At 40.7% G+C, this 19,386-nt stretch overlaps 1 protein-coding gene across 1 annotated transcript; it reads right to left on the bottom strand.

Annotated features, from left to right (window-relative positions):
* Window positions 1–162: 162 nt before the first annotated feature.
* On the bottom strand, window positions 163–18,269 carry npdc1b (neural proliferation, differentiation and control, 1b). Its single transcript, XM_046385679.1, has 9 exons — window positions 17,832–18,269; window positions 9,070–9,237; window positions 6,034–6,123; window positions 5,738–5,950; window positions 5,021–5,087; window positions 4,669–4,750; window positions 3,642–3,721; window positions 3,384–3,483; window positions 163–1,002 (listed from the first exon to the last, which is right to left on the bottom strand). Exons 1-9 carry the CDS (start codon window positions 17,899–17,901, stop codon window positions 931–933), a joined length of 942 nt encoding a protein of 313 aa, XP_046241635.1. The 5' UTR covers window positions 17,902–18,269; the 3' UTR covers window positions 163–930.
* Between the last annotated feature and the right edge of the window lie 1,117 nt (window positions 18,270–19,386).

Raw genomic sequence — 19,386 nt, forward strand, 5'->3', positions numbered from 1 at the left:
TTCAAATTCCTTTGAAATACATATATATATATATATATATATATATATATATACACACACTACATATGTGTGTGTGTATGTGTGTATATATATATATATATATATATATATATATATGTATATATATATATATATATATATATACACACACTACATATGTGTGTGTGTATGTGTGTATATATATATATATATATATATATATATATGCATATATATTGTCAGTAGCAAGTTTGCACAAGAAACTTGAAGAACTGTAAATGCATATTGACTCTCAGATTTCATAACACAGCATCATCAATTCATGCATAGAGGAACTAGACTGAGAACACAATGGCTACATAACATACTCCTAAAGATCACAATGCTGCTTAAAGGCGTGTTCAGGGAATATTAAAATCACATTTAAAAAAAATCATTAAATGAAACCAAAGTCTGCACTGAGAACTCAATGAATTAAGGAGTATTTACTGATGAACAAACATATTCATGAACATCTATCAATGAACTGATAGAAATACTTCGTCGTTCCTCAGTGGCATAAAAAAAAATTCTTTGTACTTGTAATGTTATAATCAATATGCATCTGCTACCTGACAGAAGTCAGAGATCTTAGATATTGGCTGACTGGAATTTTGTGAACAAAAGTAGGGAAAAAAAAAGAGTAATGTTATAAAAAGGAGCATAATGTGGCTGAAGAACAACAGAAATTGGTCCCAATTTTTCAGTCCTCCTTCAAACAAGAAAAAAGCCTGAGGCGTCACTTAAATGTCCATGAGCACCTCACTCCTCATCTTCTTCCTCCTCCAGGTACTTTATACTCTCCATCCTGTCCGTTAAGGAGTGTATGTGGAGTGTGTGTATGTGTGTAAATTCAACTACATGTACACACAAGTGCTGCATTCGGAGCGTGAAGCATCTCAATGTCCAGGTTTACTTGTGAAACTTCTGAAAGTAAAGGGTGGAGTCATCAAACAGTGGGTTCTTCACCTCCATTTCCCCTGTCTAAAGGTAGACGGACAGACAGGGAAAGAGGGTTCATTATCAGAAATGAAATATTTTCTCTTTTGAATTTGTGGAAAAAATCACAGTTCATGAACTTCTAAATGGAATATAAAAGGACATCATATTGGAATTTGGATAAAGGTAATGAAACTACCGGATAAGTTTTTCAGAGCTTTTTCACTGAAAACAGCTGCCTGCTGCTACTGGTGTTAACCAGGGTTTATGAGGGCTGAGACTGACAGCCAGAAAATACAAACAGGAAAATGAAATGAATTAATGAATGCTAAAAGACTCTAAAATGCACCTTGAAGCTGAGGATGGCTGAGGATGTATGGAGGACTGGAACTACTAAAATCAAGTATTTTTTTTTTTTTTTTATCTAAATATTTAAATTAAGGAAATATAAAGGGCAAAGGAGATAAATCAGGAAATAAATAAGGAAATTAATACAAATGTAAATACATATAAAAGCAAAGTATATTATTATTGGTTATTGGCATATTAATTTATTTTTGGAGTCATTTATTTGTTTAGTTACTTACAGTGGTATGAAAAAGTTTGGGCACCCCTGATCATTTTCAGGATTTTCCTTTATAAATCATTGGTTGTTCGGATCAGCAATTTCAGTTAAATATATCATATAGCAGACAAACACAGTGATATTTCAGAAGTGAAATGAAGTTTTTAGGATTAACAGAAAGTGTGCAACAATTACTTAAACAACATTAGGCAGGTGCATAAATTTGGGCACCCTTGTTGTTTTATTGATTTGAGTACCTTTAGCACTAATTATTGGAACACAAAGTTTGTTTGGTAAGCTCATTGACCCTTGACCTACATACACAGGTGAATCCGATCATGAGAAAGGGTATTTCAGGTGGCCAGTAGCAAGTTGTTCTCCCTTTTGCATCTTCTCTGAGGAGTGGCAACATGGGAGCCTCAAAACAACTCTCAAATGACCTGAAAACAAAGATTGTCCAACATCATGGTTTAGGGGAAGGATACAAAAAGCTGGCTCAGAGATTTAAGCTGTCAGTTTCCACTGTGAGGAACATAGTGAGGACATGGAAGACCACAGGCACAGTCCTAGTTAAGGCCCGGAGTGGCAGGCCAAGAAAAATCTCTGATAAGCAGAGGCGAGGAATGGTGAGAACGGTCAAACTCAACCCACAGACCAGCTCCAAAGACCTACAACATGATCTTGCTGCAGATGGTGTCACTGTGCATCGTTCAACTATTCAGCGCACTTTGCACAAGGAGATGCTGTATGGGAGAGTAATGCGGCGGAAGCCTTTTCTACGCACATGCCACAAACAGAGTCGCTTGAGGTATGCTAAAGCACATTTGGACAAGCCAGCTTCCTTTTGGAATAAGGTGCTGTGGACTGATGAATGTAAAATTGAGTTATTTGGACATAACAAGGGGCGGTATGCATGGCGGAAGAAGAACACAGCATTCCAAGACAAACACTTGCTACCCACAGTAAAATTTGGTGGTGGTTCCATCATGCTGTGGGGCTGTGTGGCCAGTGCAGGTACTGGCAATCTTGTAAAAGTTGAAGGTCGCATGGATTCCAGTCAGTATCAGCAGATTCTTGCCAACAATGTTCAAGAATCAGTGACAAAGTTGAAGTTGCGCCGGGGCTGGATACTTCAACAAGACAACGACCCCAAACACTGCTCAAACTCTACAAAGGCATTCATGCAGAGGAACAACTACAACGTTCTGGAATGGCCATCTCAGTCCCCAGACCTGAACATTATTGAAAATCTGTGGTGTGATTTAAAGCGGGCTGTCCATGCTCGGAAACCATCAAACCTGACTGAACTGGAGATTTTTTGTAAAGAAGAATGGTCAAAAATACCTTCAACCAGACTCCAGACCCTCATTGGAAGCTATAGGAAGCGTTTAGAGGCTGTTATTTCTGCAAAAGGAGGATCTACGAAATATTGATGTCATTTTTCTGTTGTGGTGCCCAAATTTATGCACCTGCCTAATGTTGTTTAAGTAATTATTGCACACTTTCTGTTAATCCTATAAACTTCATTTCACTTCTGAAATATCACTGTGTTTGTCTGCTATATGATATATTTAACTGAAATTGCTGATCCGAACAACCAATGATTTATAAAGGAAAATCCTGAAAATGATCAGGGGTGCCCAAACTTTTTCATACCACTGTATTTTTGGCAGCTTCAGTTGAGACATTTTTAATGGAAAAAAAATCATTGATGATAAAATTAATGGTATTAATTTACTTGTTAGAATTGCATTTTTTAATTCTGGTTAAGAGCTTTCTACTGACAACACAGCATTGAGGCAGATTATGCTCTCTTGATGATATATACAGTACTGTTTAACTTCCAGTAAAGGTTACTCACAGGTGCCAATCCAGGACACTCATACACTGTGAAATCTCCGTCCTCGTTCTCCTCATCCGTTGATGCTCCTGAGTCAGGAACTTTTGGCTCATCCCTGTGTCTACACGGGTCACACGCAAAGACACACACAGTCATAACATATTCAGAGGATAACAGATTCAATGAGGCAGAGAGGGCAGGGAAGGATGCGAAACAAGGGGAAGGAACACACATGTCCAAAAAAAAGACGTGCGTGTCTGGTCTCGGAGGGTGACTCACTTCTCGAGAGAGAGCATCTGCTGCTTCTGGTGCTGGTAGTGGTACATTTGGGCACTGTGGGCCAACTTCTTGTCCCCAGGCTGCAGCACAGAGGGGACATGAGAAAGTCACTGGTATTCATCCTCATCTAATCACGCTGCACAGTTGACATCGACATTCACTTCATAGCATGAGTCTGTACTGCACATGGTCGAGCTGCAAATGCTGAAAGCACAGCTGTGTTTCAGGTCAGCTAAGCTTGCAGTTAATGAAACTGTTGAATAACAAGGAGGTATCTGACAACAACCCAAAAAAAAGCATAAAACTGAGATATTATGATATGCTGGCTTGTTAAAAAATATTCTCTGTGAGAGAAAACATTAACAAGTTTGTGTAAGCTGTTCTTCAGAATATGGTGGCCCGGAGGAGTCAAACCTAATGCCACAGCATAATACTGTGAATGAGGGTCCAAAGAAGTAAGCATAAATAACATTAAACAATTGAGATAAATGCATGATGCTATTTGACTGCACATGTGGATCATTTGTCATCATAATCACTGACAGTAACCACGGTTATTTAACAAACAACGTTTCACTTACTTCTAAAATGAGCCACAACACTTTGTCTCCACATGTGATGCTCACTTCTGTTACATTTTAGCTTTTGCATTTGGTTCAAAACTTCAGGGCCACCATGACAGAAGGAAACATTCAGCAGATTTGGGTAGTGATGTATTACCAAGTAATATGATTTTTAATATCATTAAGCTAAAGAAAAACAGTTCTTCCCTAATGTTATGTGACAAGAAAGCAGTGATTAGAGGACAGAGTCTCTGCAGATAAATAACCACCACACACTTCTAGCGGGACATAAGTGATGATTGAAAGGAACTACTGTTGAATGAGTTCATTCATTGTTTGTTTTGGCTTTTTTTTTTCCTGCAATACACACCCTTCACATGTGAATAACAAAAACGGAACATATCACATGGTTTCGTTGGGAACCTTAAGAAGTCCTTGTGACACTGTAGAGATTTTCTACTCACCAAATCGTCAAAGGTTTGGGCTCTCATGAGTCCATATCCAGGGTAGTCCACCTTCTCACTTAGACGCATGCCTTTCTGCAATCTGTTAAGAAAAAGGAACACCCTCAGCAATTTTCTTGCGTGACATGTTAGGAACAAAACAGATTATTTCAAACATAAACTTCCCTTTTATGATTTACAAAATCTTTGTTTGGTTATGTTTGGGTCCTTTAATTTACAATGAAAACACTCAATACTAATGAACTACATGAACAACAGAAGGATTTTGTGGCTTACAGTATAAGTATATACAGTATGACACTATTTTCTCAATTGAAGCAGAGCTGAAGTAAAGCTGAAACAAATATCTCACCTGACCCAACAGGCGCCTGCTATGACCAAAGTCAGCGATCCCACTACGATGAACACGCTGCTCATGACTGAGAAGAAATACATACAAATAATTAGAGGGAGAGAGCGGTGTGCAGGTCTGTAGGTGGTAGAGGAGGACATGATCCCTGACTGAAAGTTCTGGAGATGTGTTGGAAGCGGAGTGCAGAGCTCAAAGAGGACCTGCCGAAAATAAGTGATAGTCAGGGTGCCAGTTATGGCCCTGCAGTATCTGCACTGAAGACAGCATTGATGACAGTAATGGAGCGAGGCAGAACTAACTCACAGTAATGTATGAGCTTTGTGCTGTTCTACTCCAAAGAAAATGTGCGGTCAGTCCCGAGATGTCAGCTAACAACATTACACAAAGGAGGTCATTTTCTAAGAGTTGTGCAATCAGACGTCCATTGTTGAGTTGAGTGTTGTTCAAAAGATTCTTTTTTTAAACCATTTCATTTCCAGCCTCCAAAACATTACATCACTGCATCACAATGGAAACTTCCTGAACAACGGTGTCATTTACATGCTTGCTGGAACACTGTATGTCCTCTGTCAATATTTTTCTAATAAATGTGTTACTTGTAAATCTGATCATCAAACCAAATCTTTCTGACCACAGCAGGTCAGAACTACAGGTACTTTTTCAGGGTCATGAAGTAGAGATAAGAGAGAAACAAGAAACCGGCTAAAGACCACTTACTGATGAAGACATGGTCATTAGATGGGTAGGGGAGGATGATGGGATCGCTGAGCAGAGCCGACGTGTGGTTTGTGGTGGCGGTGGTGGGTGGAGCCACACTGGTGAAGGGGATGCTCTGGTTCATGGGCCGCGCTGTAGTAGATGGTCTGCGGGCAGGGCCAGGCACACTGAGCTGCTTAGGTTTAGCTTTAGAGACGTCCTGTGGGGGAGGTGCTGAGAAAAGGGATTAAAAGAGTCATTATGTCAGCAGGGTGGTGATAAATACAAATATGCATAAACAGTGGCCTGTCCAGTACCTGGCAGCCTGGACTCGGTTCTCTGTTCACTGATGATGGCAGAGAGGAAGTCGATCTCCTCATCCAGCTCAGGGTAAGTGCTCACCTTACCTGGAGGGACGCAAAAACAGAATCCATCACTGCCTTTAACAAAACGCTAAATTATGCACGAGGTCAATCCAAACACTCCATCATGACACAGCTCATGTAGCCATATGTAACAATACATAGTAATTACAGGTGAGAGGTTTTAGACAAAAAAGAAAAAGGCAGCTGTGAATTGTTTTCTATCACCCATTTACTTCATATGGAAAACAAAAATGGACAAATTGTCAGTGCTACATAACATCAATACACATCTCATAAATCGTCTACTCACACAACAGACAGACAACACACACCGACTGTAACATTTAGCTATAACCAGCACTTCAAAAATGCATAAGGGTCAGAATTCTAGTCCCTTTAGCATTTGGTGTATAATCAGAGGCTAAATGCATAGTATGTAGTTACGGCTGCTCCAAATATAAACAAAACAAAAGAAGAAAAAACCTCTCCTGATGAAAATCTGTAAAGAAAAGAGAAGTTGAAAAGAGAGTTTGGAGTTTACTGAAAGAAACTGCCAGCAAGAATTTATTTTCAAAGTCACAGCTGAATATTTAGGTGGTTTCAACAGTCTAGATGAAGAAACAAGCGCAGACATCCAACTCTTGAGAAATCTTGTTAAAATTCTAATTTTACCCTTGATCAAAAAGGTCTCTCTCAGTAGGAATCCTTTCTGTAACGTTGACAGACACTTACAATAACAATATCAGCCTGTGAAAAACAAAAAAGCACTTTTAGTGGACATAATTCTGACAGTCAGCGTTGCCACAGAGGATTACCTTGAAGCCACAGCTGAGACGACCTACTGGACCGATTCCCAAAGAATGAATCATTTACATACCAACATATGTAAATAAGGGCACAGATTTTGAATATCAGAATTCCCCTTCCCACAACAAATTCAAAAACTCCATCCTTAAATGGTTAAAATGTGTCAGAAAATCAGAGTCATGTCCGTTCAGGAATACTGCTGAGGGCACTGTCAGTGGTTAAATAAAGAGAGAGAGACAGAGGGAGAACACAGCCCTCATGTGTTGTAACAAATAGCTGCAGTCTTGGTGATTTTAATGAGATCTTTAATGAACACTCATGTCCCCTCCACCTCCTGTGATCTTGTACTGCACTGCAGAACAACATCACCCTGCCTTGGAGTTTAGAACTCTGATGCGTGGGAGGAAGTCACACAGACATGAGAGCTGAGACTGATGCAGTATGTGCAATGGGTGTGTGTATGTGTGGGAGGGTGGAGCGGTGGTACGTGCAAAAACAGGCCATGTGCATGTACATGAGCAGCAAGGGTGGAATCCTGTGTGTATTAGTAAAATAGGCAAAAGTTCAGCATATTTTTCTTTGTATGTGTGTGTGAGTGGGTGCGTGTATGGGTGGATGGCTCAGTGCTCCACTGTCAAGCCCAGCTGCTCAGTGAGTAGAAATGAGGAAGAGAAAGAGGTAGGTGTGGTAGGTTCTTCTCAGAATCATGAATGAAAAGCATCACTATGGCAACAGGGAGGAGAGACTAGTGGTATCTAGCCAAGAAGCCAGTATGTCTCTGGGAGGAGTGCAGAAACATCTCTTTTGGGAAACAGCCCACTGCTCATTCATATAAGTTAAACCTGTGTTTTTTGAACTATGATAAGTCCAAAGTTCAAAATCCAGAGCTGGAGCTGGATCTTCTTACATTTTGTAGCACTATAATACTTGGGTGTCAGTAAAACAACACTGTTTGGTGCCATACCTTGAAAAACATGATTTGAAAACTATGATTTTCAATAAGGTACAAACAATAAGTCAACAAAGATAACGACACTGACCAGACAGTTCTCAATACTCAATAGTTCTCAACAGTGCTACGGACATAGTTGTAGACACATGTATAGATTCAAATAGGACAATTTGAACAGAGATGCGAATACTCTGTTCAAATTGTCCTATTTGAATCAGTCCAGGTCATGGAGAACCTGTGTAGTTATATATATATCCCATACAGTATCAAATAAGGATATGCTGATGTTTATAACTTTAATACATTTCTTACAGTAGTATTATTATTATAGCTACTTACAATGTATTTGCATATGAATAAATATGGATACAATCCAAAATACTGAGAATCATGCAAGAATCAACTTCATCAGATAAGCTGAGCTGCTTCAAAGGCTTTGTTTATGGCCGTAACAGAGAGATAGAGACCAGTTTTTATCATGATCGAGGTGCAGTCTGAACAGTTTTCAGTCTGTAAATGAGGATAGGCAGAGTTTTCTGATAGCACCCAAGACAACAAACCAGGAGGGAGGCTTGTAGGCTATAGGATTTAAACCTGGGCCATTCTCAGCACAGTAGGCCAGTGCCTTGAATTGAAACTGAGTATCCACCATTAGTCAATGCAGGGGTGGAGTGGCGTAGTGTGGAACAAAGCAGCTTCGCCCCCTGATACATCCCACATTCAGTGGCTCATTATCACGTCTCAACAGCGCTGGCAGAGCATGACACAAATGCAGAGACTCACAAGAATCATTAGCATTGGACATTAACTATGACACACACTGCTGACTGAGTTGAATAGAAGCTGGAAACCGGCATTACACCCACAGGGAGTTTCTGATGTCACCCTTTGGTAGCGTACATGACTCATGCGCAGAGGAAGCACACAGCTCAATTCGAGCTTAGCTGGCAAACACGTAGCATATACTTACCCCGATCAGCCACAACATTAAAACCACTGACAGCTGAAGTGAATGACATTAATCATCTGTTTACAATGCAGTGTTGTGCAGGGAAACTTTCCATCCCCGCCCACCCCCATGGCAATGGCAGATAAGTGGTATAGAAAAGGAATGGATGGATGGATGTGTTTTATGGTTGGGATCACAATGAACAATGCAGAGCTCTAGTTTTTGTCTGGTTAATAAAAGTTGAACTGATTCTAAATATCTAGCCACGTTGTGGACCCACCTGTAACAGACTGAGCAGGGTGAGGAACACGCCTCCTCTTGACCACACAGCGACCATGGGAGTTCTCCACCAGAGGGCGCAGACAGGGGCCACAGTGTGAGCTGCCCGGCAGGCAGAAGTGTCGTCCTGCTCGGGCACAGTCTAAACTCCGTGGGCACAGCTGAGATCCTGTGGAAAAAGATATGACGTGATGTTCTGAAATAAAACTGCTGCAATTTTCTATTCTCACATTTTTCACAAAAAAATGTAACTCGAATTCAATTTTCTGTTTTGTTTTTTTTTGTCTGTATAAGTGCTCAGTGGTGAGTGTAATTATTACACATGATTTCAAGACAAACTACACTTTGATGCTTATTTTTTAGCTTTCAAAAGTCTAACTGAAAAAAAGAAAAGAAAAAAAAACAATTCCCGGGCAGTCTAAAAACTCTGGCATTCATTTCTGACATTTGCTACAAAATCAATACTGGAAATCTTACTCTTGAGTGAGACAAAAGTCTAAGCAGCGAGTAAAAAGTGTTCATTTGAAGGTCAGAGATTTAGCCAAGCTTTATTACAAGGTGACTTAAGGAAAATGCCAGCTTTGAAAATATGTGCTCCGTCTCCTCCGGGCTGCTGCTGAGATATTGTTTTGCTGCAGGTGGAGGTCTGAGCAGCTTGCCAGGTGTGATGTATGAAATAGAATGAGGGTGACAGCAGAAGCTAAGATGACTGGCAGGCAGGCAGCACACCTCAAATTAACTACATTACTGCTAGAGTACCCAATAATATTTAATAATTTTTTATATGCTTAAAAATCTTTTTAGTTATCGCGTGCAGTAAAAGCAGTACTGAGTTCCCCCATTATCTAATTGCCCCTGGTCTGTTAGCCTAGTTTAGCATAACAACTGGAAAATGGAAAAACAGCCAGCCTGCCAGTGCTCAAAGTAAAGAAAATACATCTAGCAACACCTCCAAAGCTCACTGATTAGGCCTGGCATTTAGTTCACATTAGCAGCCTCCTACCTAAAATCAAAATTTGTCCTTCTTATATGTCCATTATTCTATCAGTTAAACAAAGGAGAAAAATTTAATTAATGTTAATTATGATTTACAGGTGTTGATAGGCACATTTTAAATAGGGCCTTAGTTTTTGTGTTTATGCTAAACTTTTTCAGTTTGGGTTCTAACTGTGGTTGATGCTAACCTGGTGATTGTTGAGTTTTGGGAAATGCAGAGTCTGCAAAACAATATATATGAACTTAAACAGCGTGAGCCTCCCAGAGCTTCTCTAATAAACTGTCATTTTTCATCAGTGATGTCAACTGCTTGTCTGTGAGTCCATCTGTAAGTGCCGGAATTGCTTTTACTTTTATTATTATTGATGCAGTAACTTTTAAAATGCATTTTAATGTTGTAGCTGGCAACAGTGGAGCTGAGGGTATTAACTTCTTATACTGACGGGTAATTTCAGAAAACTGTAGAATCGTAAAACTTAACTGTAAAAGGATTTCATCTCATAATCATCTCATCCCATAATACGTTTATGAATATTTCTAAAGCAGCATAAAATTAAAACACGTCTGAAGTACCTTAAAATTGTACTTAAGTACAGTACTTGAGTAAATGCCACTGATACTTTCTGAAAAGTCTTTTTTGAAAGTTTTATTTACTTTTCTACTTTTATATAAAGTTATACAATAAAGATTATTATCATTATCATCATTAAACATACTTTTAATCAGAACTCATCTGAGAGCAAACTATTATTATGCATCATACATCATAATCCTCTCATCTTTTTATCACTTTAATACTTTTTTTTGCATACAGTTCATTAAAGCACAGATGATTTCTGTTGGTGTTGACAGGTGAATAAAATGCAGGTAGTTGGGTTTATCCTCCATTACACTCTTACAATACTGCTGCAAATGCTGCCCTACAGGGAGTATCTATTGCACCTGTTGTTACGTTGCGACGATGCATCCATTTACTTCTCACAGTGTTTTCTTAGGTCACACAGGACATCTGAGCCCAACACCAGTGTGCAGAGAAGAAAGAAAGCTGGTCTCTTCATCCTGCAGAGCCTCTGGAAGCACTTCCAAGGCCACGGGGAAAATAATTAGGCCCTGCCATCAATATTAACCGCTTTCGCTTCCTCATCAGAATCTCTCTTGCTACTGCTACGGGAACCTAGATGCGGGTTGCCATGACGACTGCCATGGCAACTGAGGAGGTGTGACATCATCGGGGGGGTGAGTCACCGAACAGATGCACACAAGTCAAGGATGAAAGGTTTGTCTCAGGCTGGTGTGTAAATCCCAAAAAAAAAGAGGGGAAAAAAAAGGCAGGGACGACACATGTAAAGGCAGCTATATTCAATATTTTCCTTTTAGACTCACAGTGATAACATTATAACTGAAAACAGGTTAGGTGCAAAGTTCTGTGGAATTATGGAGGACTGAAACTCCTCTATGCAGCACAATGTGTTTCCAAAACAAATGCAGAACGCAATGCTGCCCAGCATTCACAGACATTTTGCAGACATATGTTTAGATTTTGATATAGTTTAAAAAAAAAAAGCACACAAGAGCTTTTCGGAGATGTTAAATAGTGTTTCTTCTTTGCAACAGTAGTGTGCATGTGTTTATCCAGTGGTCCCTGCTGCACTATGATTAATGCCATGGCTGAAACAACTATCACACTGTACACCTCATCCATCCACAAAATGGCCTGCCCTGGGAAACTACAACGGCAGTGGCTAATCTATGCAAAGCTTTACAACTGGATGAAGGAGAGGAAAATGCACTGGGACAATAAGCTTCCCTGTTTCTCACAGCCACAGTGATAGACCACACTGATCCTGTGTGTCTGAGGTGAAGCAACTGCATGCAGTCACTTCATTTACAGACACATATAGATGTCTAAAGGCTTAAGAAAACACCTCAGACAGGACAAGGAAGAAATATTGCATCACGTCACGTCAGCAGACGTGAGCACCTAGCTGAATTTCAGTTCAGTGGTAGTAGAATTTGCAAACCTCCACCCCATATGACCAGGGTGAAAAGAAGGTATGTGTGTATTTTAGTAGCGATACAACAGCTTGATGATAATGCATCAATTTTTACTTCACTCACTGACATGTTCACATGGTAAAAAATCTAGTGTGAGCGCTCTCCTCCGTAAACCCAACCAGTCAAGCCATAATAGATTTTGTACTGTTTTGTACTGGACATACAATCATAGAAAATCCTGTATTGTATCCAGTAACTGTCAGTGTGCCAGCACACTTCTTTGAATAAATCCCTAGTGAAATGTAACTTACTGCAGAACAGCGTTATCAAGGTAATTTGAAAAAGGCTGCAGTACACAGTATATAAAGCCTTTTGTACTAGCACAGTCCCTGAGCACCAATGACATTCCCACAGTATCAAATACACTTTCTTCTAAAGTCACAGTTTCCTAGCAACCTCTTGTCCTGTGTTTAATGAAAGGAAAAGAAACATGATCATCCTCTCTTTTCTCTTTCACTTCTTCTCAAGGTTGTAACTAAATGACGACTCCTCAGACGTTCTGGATAGGGTTTTTCAGATGCACTCTTTATACTGTTGCATGTATTCCATGCCTCAGCCCATATTTGATTCCTGTTAGTTCAGACTTTTTCATGTCACACAAGTTTCATATTATATTATCAGAAGGCAGATGCTTAAGTCCTTACAGCAAGTAAGGCCTGGATAAAATCACAAACAAGACAGATGGTGAATTAACAGTATTAAGATTTTGAAATTCTGCATTTTTTTTTCGGTCAGGTGTGGGTGAGTCAAACGGATGCACAATACTACAGAAGAAATTCAAATAATACTACCTTCTATTCCTGATTCACATCCTGTAAAACAAAAAAAGCTCCATCCCTCTGTGGCTTAAAGTCAAGGCTCAGAGGAAGTGCTCTTAAAAACAGATGGCTACAAGTACATTGAGATGCAGAAACAGAAACGTTAGTGAAGCACCTGTCACAACACTGTGATCAATGATCATTAAAGGATCGTGTCTGAGTCACCCTTCATCTTCTGATGAAGTGTATTTAAATGAATTATCTTTGTTTCAGTGTGCCGCATACTGAACTTATTAAGTGTTGCAGCACTACAATGTCTGATTTATTTCCAACACACTGATGTGTGTGGAGTCTGAAAACGGGGACCGTTCCCATCGATCGACGACTCTGACATTCACCGGGATGGAAATGTGAAGCTGTGATGCTGTGTGTGTGTTGTCATGCAGAGGCTACACAGCGCAGTCATACAGAGGACATGTCTGCAGACCAGTCAGAGCATAATGTACACGGTTGGTTATATTTACAGAACATTGTTTTTATTCCACCTTAAAGACAGCACAGTTAAAAGCAGCAAGATAGATCTAGTGAAAAGTTTATCATCAGAAAACGACAATAAACATATTTTTATGTTTAACAATCTGCAGATCTGCCTATAAAACTGCAACTTAACGGATGAGAAAAACGTCCGGTGAAAGAGTGGTTTATTCACAGGAAGGGTTATTTTAAAATTACACTTAACAACCCCCAGTGGAGCATTATGCACAGCTAATATTCAGAAGGCGGAGTGACTCGTCTAATCGCACCATTCGTGGTTTGCTCCTCCGCTCCTCCTGTCCTTTAGCAATCCACAGTGGTTTTAATGCTGTGGCTGATCGGTGTGTGCATGTGTGTGTGTGTGTGTGTGTGTGTGGTGACTGACATGGCATATGCAGAGAAACTGACTCCTGCTGGTTCATGGTCTTTACACTAAGCTAGACAGTCATAGTCACAGTCAACTGCCACAGTAGTTTCTAATGAGGTACACTGAGGACATGGTTCTGGTTGTCCCTGCCAGAAGGACACATGGACTGACAGCCTGACACACAGCCATGTTGTCGGAGTTCTGAGCTTATTGTCAGTCACAGGTGTCACGGTTGACCTCACGAGGCAACAGAGGATCAGTGCTAATGTGTGGGACGTACAAAGTGAGAGACAAAGTCACTCTGCTCAGCTGGAGGTGTGCTGATAATGCTGATCCACCTGCCAGACACACATGCCGCAGTGTGTGAAGTCCAGAGCAGAAAGGCAGACACACATAAACCGTGTGTATTTCACTGCACTGTACACTCAAAACACACAGTCGGCAAAGAGCAGAAATGCCAAAGTGACTTGGAGGGACATAAAACACATCACTCACTATGAAACTGAATCTAATCTATACATTACATTACCCATTATATTACTATAAATGACAAATAATGTACTAAATAATTATAGGAAGCTACTTTAATAAATCACCATATTATGGCCTTTTTAAAGGGTTAAAAAAATTTAAATTGACCAGGTAATATAAAAGCCAATGGACAAATTATACATTTATATTTTAAATTAAGGTGACTATTCAGTGACGCCCTTCATAATATTTGTTATTTACCGAGAGTGGATTTTTAAAGGCACATATAATAACAGCTTCGAGCAGGAAAAAGCCTATTAATGAGCTGATGGCTGCCAGAAATCTCCGACTTGATTTGAAAATCTAGGTCAAGGTAATCATTACAGATGTCCTAAAAAAAAATCTAGATTGGGAGCGAGAGTGTGAGTGAGTGAGAAGAGAGGCCACCTCTGCCTGACGGATCCCGATCTCACCGAAGACTCACTCACTCAGGACAATGAAGAGTTTCCGACAGAAATATTTTCTGGCCAGTGCAAGCAAGAGATATATGGATGTGACTGTTGGACACATCAGCTACTTTCACAGCCAAATTCTGCCAAAACCTTTATGCGAGGAGTTTATTTTAAAAAGTCCCGATTCACCAGTCCAACTTAACACATGCAGACAATCCACTGAAATCCGTTTATCCTGACATGACAAATTACCTGTTGAATATGTAATGCCAAGACTTACTCCTCAAAAGCACAAATTTTAATTGCTCACAACAGACAGGCAGACAGACAAATGGACATTAGCGCAGAGCCTGCTGCCAGCACGGCTAAGAGCAGGAGACCTTTCCCAAATGTAAATCAGAGTGTTATTCAAAAAGCTTTACTGCTGCTTTGATAGCACCAGGTGAACACAGCCAAGATGTTGAACACGTTAAACCGCAGGACATTACTGACATTATTTAACTTTTCGCTTTTTCTTTTTTAGCCAGACGCCATCCTGTGAAATGGCCTTTTGTTAAAGGGACAGTTCACCCCATAATGAAATATTTTCTTACTACTGCAAACTACATTACATCACTGTCCAGGGGAAACAGGAATCTACTCATAGTGAGAGGTGATACAGTGGGACACAGTGGGATGTAAACATTAATGGTATCCTCCTCAGCTGAGCTGCAATGTTAGCCAGCTCAGTTAGCCTCTCATCCATGAGTATATACATGCTTCCTTCTGCACAGTGATGCAGAAAGAAAAGAAACCCTACATGAAACTGCTCCCATCAAGGTCTGCCGATTATCTTGAGCAACCAGGTCATAATTTCTGGTAAAAGACTTTGCCACTGAGCTTTTCAAATGTATTTTTTTGGCACCACAAGCGAAGTGCCATCGAGTTTTTTTGATTCGCAGGTGAACTGTCTCTTTAAGCAGAGCATTCTTATCTTGCTGAAGCCATGCAGAGCAGCAGTACAGAGCGTCGAAGAAACTGAGTCAACAGCAGCAGCAGCCTCCTTTACACAACACAGGCCCTAATCAGATTATGTGTGGTTTAATAGCAGAGTGGAAACGTGGTTTCAGCTCACTAGGGACGGCAGCCAAGCTACAGACCCAGACCTCTACCTCTCAAACCCTGCTTAACTGAATGAACTGGGTCTTTAAAAAAAAACAAACCAAAAAAGCTTGTTTCTTTGACTAATGTTCGAGGCTCATCTTAGTGACTTTCCTGTTGGTCAGCATGTCAGCATGTGACACCAGTTGATTGCGCATACATCATTAGAGATTCTGGACAGAAATGATGTGCATGTTTATTTGTATACAGAACCGGGAAGTAAGATCTGATCACAAGTGCTCACTGGAGACGCATGTGGTGGAGCTGCATTCTAATGAGTGAACTGACAGACTTAAAGCTGTCTCAAGCCAGCCAAGACACATGTTGATGCCAGGCGTAAAAAAGGCCTCTGCCATAGCACCTCAAAATTGCACTTTGGTTATTCTAATATTTGCCACTAAGATTACTATTCTTCCTGTAAATGTATATTGGTTCCAAATATCAGTCTCCTTTTGTTACTGATGATTGTATCACAGCTGAAAAGAACATATCGGTTGATCCCTAGGCAAGAGTATAACAACAAAAGGAGCATGGGCGTGTTTGCATCACGATGTGACGATGTTACAGCCTTTTTCATGATGAATAAAATATAAGAAGGGTTTGTGTGCACCTCAGAACAAAACTGTGTGATGTTAAATGGTCATTCTAGTCTGTGAAGGAAAGCTATTCATCTCTGACAGCAGGAATGTGTTTGTGAGGACAACCAGGCCACAGCCAACACCTCTGCTACGATATCTGAAGCTACGACCCCAGAGTACCCAATGACACACCCTTGAGATAGTGTGTTCCCTCCATTTGTCTACCACTGGATCATCCATTTCCCATCTCACAGCATAATGTCATTTCTGTCATGCGGTCTCAAAGCGAGACGCAACAGCACACGTCACTGGGTGGAAAAGCCTGGAGCCACCGTGGCGCTTATCCACATGCCCTGGTCATCACTGCACTGACACACAGGCACCACAGCTTCAGACTGAAAAGCACTTTACTCAAAAACCATCACATCTCTTGATTTCTTTAGGACTCAATGTGTTTAAACAGCCGGCTTAAACATTCTTTAATTTAATAATTCTAGCCTGTCTCATAACACTAAATGTTCCTGTGAGGACTATGAGGTTTTGCGGTTGTCATATAAACGTAGGATCACACTAATGCGTGCTGTAGTATTATTCTGGGAATTTTTCATCAGGGTAAACAGTCTGTGTCTTAGAATCTTCCACACATTCACAAAATACAGTAAAGAAAACGTTCAGCGGGGCTGAACGTAAACATAAAGTAACTTATCCTCACGCAGCCAGATCTCAGTTATAAATCATTTCTTCCAATTACATTTTAATGAGGTTGTGACTAAGATAACCAATGATTATGCCCGTTTTTTCGATTCATCTAGAGCTGAAATGATTCACTGATTAGTCTTTCGGCAGAAAATTATCAGACAAAAGAGGTTGAAAATAAAACCATGGACTAGCAGTAAATGACATTTTTCTGAATTTTCTGACTTTTTCTTTATAAATTATTATATAATACTCTTTGTGTCTCTTAGGACTCTATTAACTGTCTTTCTTATATTGCTTTTCTACCTAAATATTTTACAGTTATAACACTGATAACAAAAGAAATAAAGAAATAAAACCAGGCACAATAAGGTCATCATGCACTCCTTGTACCATTAAATACTTACAATCAATACTACTAAACACTACCAATTATTATAAGGTCAATTAGTACCAAAGAAACACTGAAGGGCCCTGAGAGAATATGGAAACAAACAGGATAGCGCAACATCACCACACAAGGTGAATGAGAAGTTCAGATGAATAGAAACAACGAGCCGGAGCACACAGTGGTCCCTGTACCATCAGCAACATGATGATTATTTCACTGTGCATGTTAGAAAGAGTTAAAGGGTGATGTAAGGTAGTCCCGTTGGCCCTTTGCAGCTACACAATAACAGCATGTGACATGTCAGCAGGTAGCAGCACCTACTTACCTGTCAAGCAGGTGCTCAGCGCCAACACGGCCGCAAACACCGCAGCCAGGCCGAGCAGCGGGGCCCGCATCCTGGCCACAGCTCCGACGACTGACAGGGGACACGGAGGCCGACTGAAGGAGGAGAGGCAGGAGGAGGGGAGTCGGTGCTGATCATTCCCCCATCCCCCGGAGCTCAGGGAGGAGAGGACTCAGAGAAAAACGAAATAAAAGACGACAGCAGTAAGGGAACCGGAACAGGTTAGAAGACGATGCAGGCAGCAGCAGCGATCATCCGGACCCGCCTCTGTATTTGCCGCAGGACATCTGCTATCCAACGCGGACCTGCAACATGGACACACACCGATGACTGGCTGATTGATTGTGGTATCTTCTGCTGAGCTGTAGCAGAGGCGCGTAAGTCTGTGACGTCAACACGCTGCGCTCCCCCGCGTGCTACCTTCATGTGCTGCTCAAGATCAGAGACACCCAAAAATAACTACCCACTACACTGTTTGAAAAAAAGAAAAGAAAAAAAAAAGAAACACCTACAGCACTCAAGTTAGATGTAGGCCAGACCCTGAGTGTTTCTGAGTGATTCTCTGCTGAATTTGCACTGTGTTTGGGATATAATTTAGAGCTTGACAGTCACATGTTATTTATTCCGACCGAAGGTAGTAGGTTTTGTCCTTTTCCAGTTGTTTTAGACAATCTATGACTTTCTTCTTGTAGTTTCTTGTAGGGTCCTTTTTCAAGATTTCACATGTATCACAGTCACTGAGGAGTGAGGTTCACTGGTGTCACCCATTGTGGCCAACCTCTACATGGAGGAGCTTGAAAGCAAAGCCCTGAGCTCCTTCAGAGGAACAAAACCTAGCCACTGGTTTAGGTATGTGGAGGACACCTGGGTCAAAATCAAAACCAGAGAAGAAGAGGACTTCACTGAGCACATGAACTCCATTGGACCATTACATTAAATTCACTCAGGGGGATCTTAAGGGAAATAAATGACCATTTCTGGACTGTATGGTGCTCATTGAGGACGATGGAAACTTGAACATTGAGGTCTACCAGAAACCCACACATACAGACCAGTACCTACTTTTTGACTCCCACCATCCATTGGATCACAAACCTGGAGTCATCAGGACCGTACACCACTGGGCTGAGAGTGTTCCTTCCAAGGAAGAGGGACGAGAAATGGAACACACACACATCAGGGAAGCGTTAAAAATGTGTGGCTATCCAAACTGGGTCATTGCCTAATCTACTAGGAAACACAGAAAACAACACCAAACTTCAACCACTGATGAACAGTATAGACGGAAATCATTGTTGTTCTCTATGAGGCGGGTTGTCTGAGAAAGGATTTTCTCAAAGCACGACATGTCGACACACTTCAAACCCAGCAATACCCTCAGACAAAGACTGGTCCATCCCAAAGACAAAACACCTACAGACAAACTAAACAACATGGCATATGCCGTAAAAAACAGTGAGGAGTGCTCGTCCTTTACATAGGGGAAACCAAACAACCACTCCACAGACGCATGGCACAGCACAGGAGAGTCAGCTCA

This window comes from Scatophagus argus, chromosome 4, assembly GCF_020382885.2.
Source record: "Scatophagus argus isolate fScaArg1 chromosome 4, fScaArg1.pri, whole genome shotgun sequence".
In the NCBI taxonomy this organism is placed as follows: domain Eukaryota; kingdom Metazoa; phylum Chordata; class Actinopteri; family Scatophagidae; genus Scatophagus; species Scatophagus argus.